The following is a 10,699-nucleotide window of genomic DNA, read 5'->3' as shown; positions in this document are numbered from 1 at the left end:
TTCCCTACCCCTGCAAAAAAGAGCGGGGGAAAAAAGATGCAGAGAAGCCAAATAAAGAGAAATAAAATTAACACACATGCAAAAAAAAAAAAAAACAAAAAACCAAAACCAAAAACCAAAACTAAACCACAGAAAACAGAAGAAGTGTGAATTATCAAAACGCAAGTGGGAAAGCAGACTGCTCAGTCAAGGAATAAAACACAGATACGATGACAGCCAGGGCAGTGGTCGAAGCGTAGCTGTGTTCAAAACCCAGGCCAGGCCACAGCTTTCAAAGCAGAGCTGTGTTAGGTCTCTTAGCAAAGGTGCTTCCTTTTCAGATGAGCTGGTACCTGCGACTCTGCATAGTGAAAAATCATCGCACAGCCTGGCCATGGGAGACAGCTTTCCCGTAGTCCTTGCCAGTTGTCTGAGGTCTTAAAATATGCACAGTACGTTTGCGCTGTCAAAGACACTGCTGTCAGTAATTTATACAAATGCTCCATGTATTTTAATCTTATTAAACTACTAGGCTGGAAGACAGCCGGTGACAGCCCCGGGTTAACATAAACTGGGTAATGCACACTCTCTCTTATCATTGCTAAAAGTGCCGCCTTTCAAAAGCGATAGCCTTCCTCCTTATTTTATAAGAAGGGTAAGCAGAAGCCTATGAGCGGTACCTTCCCTCCTAGATTTCGCTGTCACAAAATTTACTACAGAATCCACAGCCAACAACAGATTACCTGCGAGACACACACTCATAATTTTAAAAGTGCTTTTAGAAAAATAATCACCGATGTGTGAATAGCATAAACTGACAGCAGCAGTTTCCTGGGAAACAACAGCCCAAAGACATTTCAGAAGTTTATTTAAATAAACATTTACACAGGCATGTGCTGATTTCTCTACCATAAACAACCAGTCACTGGGTTTAAAAACTATCATCTCAGCTGAGCGAGATGTCAGACCAAGTCCCAGCGTTCAATCTACAGATACTTAAAGATCCAGATTTATCCCAGGGGTCATCTGCTACACTCACATTATCAGCACCAGCAGTACGATTTAGGACCATTAAGCACAGCTATTAGAAGGACTATACCTTTCCATTTCCTAACGATCTTATGCTTTAAGCATTGAGGACAGCACATCACCACCAGTGATCATCCACCGCAGTGCCAGCAGTCCTATTTCATTTGCTGCAGAGTACATTAAACTACTTTATTTTCTGTGGCTATAGTACATGCCCTTTAAATCGTGTTCTCTATACCTAATCATTTAATTATAAATTACCAAGACAGACAAGAAAAAAAAAACTTGTGCTGGATGTGTAGTAACTAGCGAAAGACAGGCTGTTCTGGCCAGCACCACGCTAGGTTGCATAACAAATCCAGATTTCAATATTATGACAACATCCTATCGATTAGCAATACAGGTCCAGCTATGAGCCACGTTCAACTCTCCTAGACCAGGTCAACAAAGTAAAAGGCAATTATAGAAGTTACGTTCGGCCATCTGACAACTTAGAATTAAAATACTTGGAATTTAGAAGGAAAAAGATCCAGGTGTCAACTTCTATTTTACTGGGCAACAACAAAAATGCAATCCATTAAGCTGGAAGGACAGACAAAAATATGATCACAGAGTAAAACTCATAACAAAAGAAGGTCATTAAATATTAAATAGAAAAAAACCCCAATCCAACCATTTGTCTTTCCTATTTAGGCAAAAAGTTACTGTTAACATCAGCATCTATAAGGAAAAATAAAAATATTTTCTTTCAGTTTCAGTGAGTGTCAAAGTAAGATCCAATAATAATTTAGAGGTGAAAATCGGCTTCTTCCCCAGCTACACAAAAGCAAATATTCAGCTTTACAGAAAGCAAAATTATTGTTCACTGGGCCATTAGTCAAGAAGTCTGTATTTTTTTCTCTAAGACCCTACCTCCAGGAAGCAGAGCATGGATCTAGGTGATTAACTTCAGGCAAGAATTTTTGAAAACTGAGATTCTATGTCCTAAGCTTTAATCATCACAGTTATTTTAATGGGAAAAAAAAATAAATCCACAGTCACGTAGACACTCTAACCACCCTGTAAATGTGGCAATATTCCTTATAATTAGGTACATATTAAACATCACATCTATTTTTGGCATTGCTCTAAAATGGTGTTTACTTCTGTTCTGTGTAACAGGCTCGAGCAGAAAAAACAAACACACACAATAAAGCGTCAACATTCCCAGGAACTGTTTTGAAGGGGTCCGACTGCTTCGATGGGTTTTCTTCATACAGTTCTCTTACTGCCAAGGAAAAGCTTTTATTTCTGACAGATGTTGAAAATAAACTAAGAATGATCAATGTCAAAATCGGGGTTGGTATGGAAACCGATCTTTTAAAAAATTCAAAAAATTAATCTCAACTGGCTGAGGTTTTAAGTTTGTGGGTTTTTTTAAAAAAAAAGCTGACATGAAAAGATTGGTTTGGGGTGTTTTTCCCATTCAAATATTGCTTAAAATGAGGTCATTTTCTAAGACTTTCTCTGGTTTTCCTTCACAATTCACTTCCTACTGGTTTAACATAACTGTACGGAGTCCTCTGAAATGGTGCCTTTTAATCAAGTTTTTCTGATCAGACAAGAAATTATAGCAACAGACACCACTTAACCCCTTATGGTTACTTACTTTACACTTATTTTCAGAGTGTCTTAAATCAGGAAAAATAAGGATTAAGGATTTGGGGTCTCAGTTTAAAACATTCCATACTAACAACAAATCGACCATCACTTTGCAAATGGTTTAAGATGCTCGTGCTGTGCAAGCATCTCCTCCCCAGCAGCTCAGCAGCTGACCTGGAATCTGCACACCCGAAACCCATCACGCCTGAACCCTCCAATGCAGTGGCTGAGCTGTACAGACCGTAACTGCAACTAGGAGATGCGGTCCAGCAGCTGGAGCTGGTAGCACCTTCAGCCACTCTGACTAGATCTGAAATAGGACACACTTCCCTTATCCTAAAGTCTCATAGAAATATTCTCCAATGAGCTTGTTTCCTGTACACGCTCAGTTTATTTCTAGACATAGGATTACTGTCGTGTCTCCTAGCTGCGCATTCAAGCGTGGCTAGACCAGGGCACACACCAGCACGCTCTGGTTGCCTTCAACTTAAAATCCAAGAGAGGAGCCGTGGTGTGCTGGCTCCTCAGTCCTGATGGACGTGGGGTTAGCACCACCAGACGCCCTGCAGAATGTGTTAGCCATGGGAGGCAAGCACAGCCGTAGGGATCACTTCTAGCAGAGCACAATGTCTGAAGTTAAGGATTAAGTCCCATGCTGCTATACTTCTAGCAACTATTTAATGCTTCTTTCAGCTCACAATTATTAGTTGGTCACCTTAGCTCTCACTAAAGCACCACAGTCTGTGGTTTAGTCTATGCCAGCCAGCAAGTTTTTCTGCACAACTTTTCCACCTATGTTCTCTGTGTGCTGGCTGCTTTTATTCTGGCTTTTATTCTTTATTCTGACTGGTTTAATCATGGGCTGTTCATGGAGAAGGAATTGGAAGTGCTCACCACTTCTAGTTTGTAAGAAGTGAAATGGCACATTGCCACAATACCGCGGTCGCATTTGTGACATTCAGGGCAATAACACATGTAGTTGTACTTCCGTACATGTTGTGTTGCCAACAATCAAAAGCATCCTTATTGATTTTGGTTTTGAAGGAGAGAGCACGATAATTCTGAGATCGATACTATGCGCAATCTGATGCTCTTGTGTGGCAACTCTGTCAACTGAAGCAATTGCAGACACTCGGTGCTTGGACACACTTCAGTTTTCATCAACTGTATTAGAAGCCTTCTATCAGGATTCAAGGAAAGAATTTGTTCTTAAATTCTTGTTTACAGCAATGTAGTTAATACCCCTTTTAATGAACCTTCTAAATCAGATTAATCAGATATTTATAGTTGATGAGGTAGAAATTACACCTAACACCAGCTATGTTTTTTAGCAAAATGAACAAGTATTTGACTAACAACAGATAGCAAACTATGGGTGAGGACGTTGTCTAAATCAAAATACATCCAGGTGAATTACTGAGAGCAATAAATTATCCATTACTTCACAGGGTTAAAAGCTTAAGATTTTAATTAATACGCTGTGCTGTTATTTCAGGGTAGAGAACGATACACTGATGGCAAAAGCATTGAATAAAATAATAAAAACCAAGATTGAAATTCTTACCAGGAATTTTTTTGGCCCAACCAATCATGTGGACCAGCTCTTTGTCTGCCAGTTTCGTCAGGGACATCATCATGGAGGCCTCCGTGAATGGCTTGCTGGGACGACTCACCAACACATTGGGAGGCTCTGCTTCGAGTAGCGTTAAAACAAACTGCTCCGGACTGACTGTGCTGAGCAGGATCTCTTTTACACGCGTTGCCGTCTCATTGTATTTCTTAGCTTTGGCAATGCAATGCACTTGCTCTTCTGTATTACGGTGGCGACGCAGGATCCGATATCCACAACGTTCTCTTCTTGAGCCTGACATGAGAGGCACATGATTGCATTGAAGTATTTTTCTCTCAGTGTTGCATATTGTAAATCCAAATGTTTGAGGAAACCCCTTTAATATTGGATGTTCTAATAGTGAACATCAAGTTTCAGAATTTCTAGAGCATTCAGCATTGACTTAACTTTGTTTCCACTGACTTCAGCTGAGGCTTTTGTTTATCCTACTAAAAAAAAGTAATGTTAAAAATGTTTATTTTTGAACTTCAGTTAACTCATTTTAAAAGTCCATGGGAAAATTCCCACTGACATCAAAAAGCGATAAATCAGGTCTTTAAATGCAAATAAAGATAGCCGCTTGTAAATTCTGGTCTAGATGTAAAATGAGGGAAGAAAAGACTTCTGAAAGTCTGGGCCATGATACAGAGTAAATACCTCAGCCAGAAGCGCAGCTGGGCCTCACCACTAGCTGGGTGTTCAGCTGGGGACTTACTGAGCTGCAACCTATTTTCTCCCTCCATCCCATTAAGCCAGCAGAAGTTTTCCCAAAGTGAATTCAGATATCTACAACCAGAAGGAGCAAGCCCCGTTTGGAGTTCTGCATGCAGAATGCTATTTCTGTTGCACAGAGCAGTCCTTTAAATTCCTGGAATTAATTTATTGTTCATTCTAACACCAACCATTCTCCAATTCTCTGTCAGTATTATTGGTGGGACCACTGTTATCTGTTCTTGCAGAGCTGCCATGGGAAGAGTCTGAAAGTGTCTCCGAAAACATGGTATGGGGATTTGTTAAAACATTCAGCCATGGCTTCAACTTCCCTCACCCTTTCAGCATATTCTGTAACAAGGACTATGTTTACCAATTTACAAATAATCCTTGGCAGTAACTAATGTGCAAGATTGTACAATATTAAAAAATTTGGATATTTAAAACTATTAAGTTACTGAAGAGATCCTTAGACTGGAATCCTCCAGCACTTAACATTTCTAATATCACAGCTAAATTGTCCTATAAATCTTTTAGAAGTTAATTTTTTTGTGCTGGTCGTCAATACTTTTACTGACATATGAGACTCAAAGGTTGAATTTTCATAGATATGAAAATGCCTGTGCTAACATAAATCTATACCAGACCAACATTTATTATTGCATACACAGTGACCATGGAGTCTTAAGGCATAATAAGTTTGTCTCATTTGGTTTCAGTCTCACAACAAATTTGACAAAAGCATCCTTTCTGCTACTGCTATTACCTTGACATTACTACATTTATGAAGGTTTTTTTGTGCATTGCCTAAAGACTTCTTGCCCTGGTCGCAGACTCTGGTTCTTCATTAAGGCATGTGATTAAAGGCTTCATAAAGTACATGAAGACAAAGAAGCAAAGGAACGATGAAGATGGAAGAATCCCAGGAAGCTCATCAGCAACAACAAGCGCACTGACTAGGCTACTCTCAGGGCTATCAAAGGAGAATGATCAGCCTGTGGGCTGGGCATGACACCCAGCAGATAAGTCAACAGGAAAGGCTTTTCAGTTCACCTGGAGGGACCAGGCATTCCAAGCCATCTACTAGAAAGACCAGAGGATCTGGGTGTCAGCTACCAGTAGGGCCAAAGACCTATTTGTGTATGTGTGTGTGTGTGCACGCACACAAGAGAGCTTGTGCACAAGGTACCTGGAAGAACAGAGGATCCAGGGGCCAGCTACTGGATAACATTGACTTTCTAAAGCCAGTTACTGGAAGGATTCATAGCACATGTGTGTTTCTGTGACCATTTCCGTGGGAGAAGGTCTGACTACCAGCAACTGGGGTGAGGCTGCAGACCCAGAGACCATCAGCTGGGGAGATATGGGGATGCACAGGCCAACTATTTGACAGACTGAGCATCTAAACCCAGCTATTGGAATTATCTATATTGTATAAATGCATATATTTTCCACCGCTTGTATTCGCATGAGTGCTGTATTTTCTGTCTGTGCTGATCTGCATGGCTGACTGTGGATACAGGTGTTGTGTGTGTATGTGCCTGATAACAATACACACTCAGACTTGCTACTGGACCTGGGGACATAGCTGTTTCCCTTCTGTCAAGCTACTGGATTCAGCAATTCCTACCGTTCTTCATCCATATCCATCAGAGTTATATAGACCATGGGTTGTCTAAATTCCAACCAGACAATACAATTCTGGCCTTGGGTTTCAGTTAGCAAAGAGGTCCAAACATAAGCCAAATTCAAAATAAAGGGAGTAGGGGCACAAAAAATTAATTTCAGATGCTGTTGATAAGGCTTTGTCTTGCTAAATAAGATGTTGCGTGAATGCAGACTCTCAGTAGTGGAGGTTCTTCAGAAGAGCTGTCTTTTCAGATCATAGTCCTGTCTTGTGTTCAGCTGCTATCAAGCACCATTTGAGTCAACTCATAAGAAGGGCGAGGTGCAAAGGCCAATCAGGTACAACCTGAAAGCACTGAAAAGACTGGATAGGGACTAACAAAGTCTGCTGGGTCTTCAAGGATGTGGCACTTTCAACTGCACATTGCTATCATCCTCCACTTGCTGCCTGTTCAGTAAACCACCTTGGATGTAAAAGAGAACAGGATGATCATTAAAGAAGTTCTCAGTACTTGAGAACATCCTCTATCTGGAAACCTAAGAGACTGGAGAACGCAAATAGGCAAAGCTGGTTCAATGAACAGTTCTCAGACATGGAGGAATCCAAGTGGAACAAGGCATTCGGAACTGGAAACGTTATCAGCTAGAAGTCCAGCTTAAAGTCGGCACCATTTGGGGCAAGGATGGTTTTGCATCCTTAAAAGGAATATGGGCAGGATGAAATGGGTTGAGTACTGACAGGACATTTGCACAAATAATCCATTCCTGGTGGATGACAAGCTGACCATGAGCCAGCAGGGTGCCCTTGTTGCCACGAAGGCCAGTGGTATCCTGGGGTGTATTAAGAGGAGCATGGCCAGCAGGTCAAGGAAGGTTATCCTCCCCCTCTACTCTGCCCTGGTGAGACCCCACCTGGAGTACTGTGTCCAGTTCTGGGCTCCCCAGTTCAGGAAAGATGAGGAACTCCTAAAAAGAGTCCAGAGGAGAGCAACTAGGATGATAAAGGGACTGGAGCATCTCCCCTATAAGGAAAGGCTGAGAGAGTTGGGCTTGTTCAGCCTGAAGAAGAGAAGACTGAGAGGGGACCTCATCAACACATACAAATATCTTAAGGGCGGAAGTCATGAGGATGGAGCCAGTCTCTTTACAGTGGTGTCCAGTGACAGGACAAGGGGCAATGGGTACAAACTGAAACATAAGAGGTTTCAGTTGAATATGAGGAAATACTTCTTTACTCTGAGGGTGACGGAGCACTGGAACAGGCTGCCCAGGGGGCGTGTGGCATCTCCTTCTCTGGAGATATTCAAACCCTGCATGGACGAAGTCCTGTGTAACATGCTTTAGGAGAACCTGCTTTAGCAGGGGGGTTGGACTAGATGATCTCCCGAGGTCCCTTCCAACCCTTGCAATTCTGTGATTCTGTGATAATGGATTGAAGGAAAAAAAATCAATGATTTGCAGAACCAAATGCTTAGCTGAATGACATCTAGCTAGAAGCTGCCAGGGCAGATGAACAGCAGTTAGGGAAAGTAAACATACCAGCAGAAACAATCAGAGCTGTAGACAGTATCTTGTGGTAGATTCATGAAATCAGACTTGATGATACCCAAAGAAAGGTTACCTGCAGAACTACGCAAGTAACAGAGCAATTTCTTCAACCGTATGTCTGGGCAAATCCTTTTCTTCCTGAGAGAGTCAAAGGACAGTATGGCACAGACTAATTTCTACAAAAACATTGGATGGTGTAGTGAACTCTGTGCTAAACCTGATTTTGGACTAATGCACAAAGGTCAAGAGGAAAATCTTCTGCTTTGTCAGCTTCAGAAAAACATTAGAATGGCACAGTGGGCTGCAGACTGTTCTGAAGTCATGTCATGCAGAGAAAGTATGTAAATATTTTCCATCAGGGAAGACAAAGAGGAAAGGTCGGCAGTGAGCCAGGCAACTGGAACAAAAGTACAACTGGAGACAGATGAGGAAATGCCTAGGTATCAGGGTGGCCTACCTGCAGAGATCTCCATGGTTCTGATTTCCATGTGAATGGCATGGTAGAGATCGTAACCACTAGGAGAGAAGTGACCTCAAGCAAGAAGCAACACCTCACATTGTTTCCACTATTTAGAAAGCTGAAGCACATTGAACATGGGCATCTTGAAGGACAGAACAAGAAAAATAGCACAGAGGGACTAAAAGCCATAGGGAGACGCAGGGCAGAGTAGAAATTTTCTTGGGCTATTAGAAAATACCAACTGCTCCATGACATGCATGGTTTTTATTCTCCAGTACCTGGTGGAGCCGTGAAGCCCCCCAAAAGATGACACATGAACAGCAGTCTTTCAATTAAACACATGGAAAAGTTGTTAGGGACCATATCTAAAATGATAAAGTCAGCAAATCTACTGGTTTAAGAGGGAGCTGAGGAGAGGAGGAGATGTCTGATGGCACAACGAGGAAGAAATTCCAGCAGTTTGGACACACCTGCCAGAAGCAACAGGTGGTCAAGCAAGCACTTGCAACCAGCTCCTTGACCCTAGTTCAGTTTGTGGCACTGAAGTGAACCAAGTGCACTCTTGTGGGACTCCACATCCTCTGGTCAGCTGTCCCCAGCTCTGTCATGCTGTCACCCAGACTTCTCTGTGACACGGAAAATACCAGGCCTAGTAGTCAAGCATCCTGTTCCAATTGATACAATCTTGTACAATTTTCATCTGCGCAGCTGCACTCCATGATCCATCTTAAAATAACTCAGCTGGGTTGTGATACTTATTGACAGTATTAAAGGTCTCAACACTTGTGGAGGGTTCTTACTGGGAAGTAGCAAGCCCCTTTAAGTTACTTCAGGTTATTTAACTAAATCAAGTTTCATATATAACCAGTACTTCTTAAAAAAACCAAGAACCAACTGCTCCATTTAAAACACAAAACCAGTTTCTATAATCACATCTTCAGAGCAGAAAGCCAAATTAGGAGTGTTATGACATTTCTGCATAAAAAACTTGTTACTAAAACCAATATATATATAGTTGGTGATGAAGAGAAGATGGGGGGGGAACCCCAGCTAAACCAGGTTCTGAATTATTGTTTGCATTTTTTAATGACCATATATTGCCAAAGCAGGCAAAAGCTGATTCACTGAGCAGTGTGCATAAAACACAGCTTGTCAGTAATTAAAAGAGATACCATTTATTTCCACGTTAAAATTTATTCTGCTTATATAAAAAAAAAAAAAAGGAAAAAAAACCCCAGTGCATTGTAAGATTACACATCTAGGAAAACAACATTTAAGCTTGCTAGTCAATTGACACCTCAGAAAGTAGCAGCCTTTCCAACTAAAACAACATTTCAACAATGTAAAGGAACTTCTGTGCTTTTTATTCAAATCCAATGTTTAGGCAGGACTGAGAAATTTTACCTGTACATCTATTATGTATGTATATGTAATGTATATGTACAAGGCATGTATAAGTGTTTATAAAACTATGTGTTATAAGTAATTATAGACCAGCTTAGTGTTTGGCTTAACGAGACACAGAGATGTGGATCAACCTGTGTAAAGGCACAGCAGTAAAATACTTACGGCTTCCCAGATGAGGGGCTATTTCTGACTCTACCACAAATGCCCTAACTGTACTTAATAGCTAACATTAATTCATATAAAGATAATTCAGGCAATTGGAGAAGCACGCAAGATGATCAAATCCCTCATTCTTCCTACAGTGCTCTCCTTATTTAGAGCTATTTATTGTGCAAGAAAATAGCTGTATTCAACTGAGAATGCTGGACCAAGGGCAAGACCTCAAGCTACAGCACCGTAGACCACATGGGTAAATGATTACAAGAATTTAAGAAATAAGACACAATTGAAAAAAAAAGGTCATTAAAATGAGCCTGTTGTTCACTCACCCATGAACGAGCCACAACACATATTATTGGCAGTGAAACACACTATTTTTAAAGCAACTCCTGCATTGTTACAAATTCTTTGAAAACCGCAAATGCCTGTGCTGTCTGATATGGTGGGCAGTCATATGGCACGTTGCTCTTAGTACTGATTTTGGTCCCTGGCAACTGCTTGTGTAACTAACTGGTTTCGCAGCAACTGCA

The 10,699-nt window shown here is 41.2% G+C and overlaps 1 protein-coding gene across 1 annotated transcript in view; it reads right to left on the bottom strand.

The window, feature by feature from the left end:
* The window catches only part of ESR2 (estrogen receptor 2), a 33,493-nt gene that overhangs the window by 7,427 nt on the left and 15,367 nt on the right, over positions 1–10,699 (bottom strand). Inside the window, exon 4 of the mRNA XM_009644860.2 lies at positions 4,214–4,513. Within this exon, the coding sequence (XP_009643155.1) occupies positions 4,214–4,513 (300 nt within the window). The remainder of the gene's footprint in view (positions 1–4,213; positions 4,514–10,699) is intronic.

This window comes from Egretta garzetta, unplaced genomic scaffold, assembly GCF_000687185.1.
Source record: "Egretta garzetta isolate BGI_Z169 unplaced genomic scaffold, ASM68718v1 scaffold508, whole genome shotgun sequence".
Lineage (NCBI taxonomy): Eukaryota > Metazoa > Chordata > Aves > Pelecaniformes > Ardeidae > Egretta > Egretta garzetta.
This window is presented reverse-complemented; position numbering and strand designations above follow the sequence as displayed.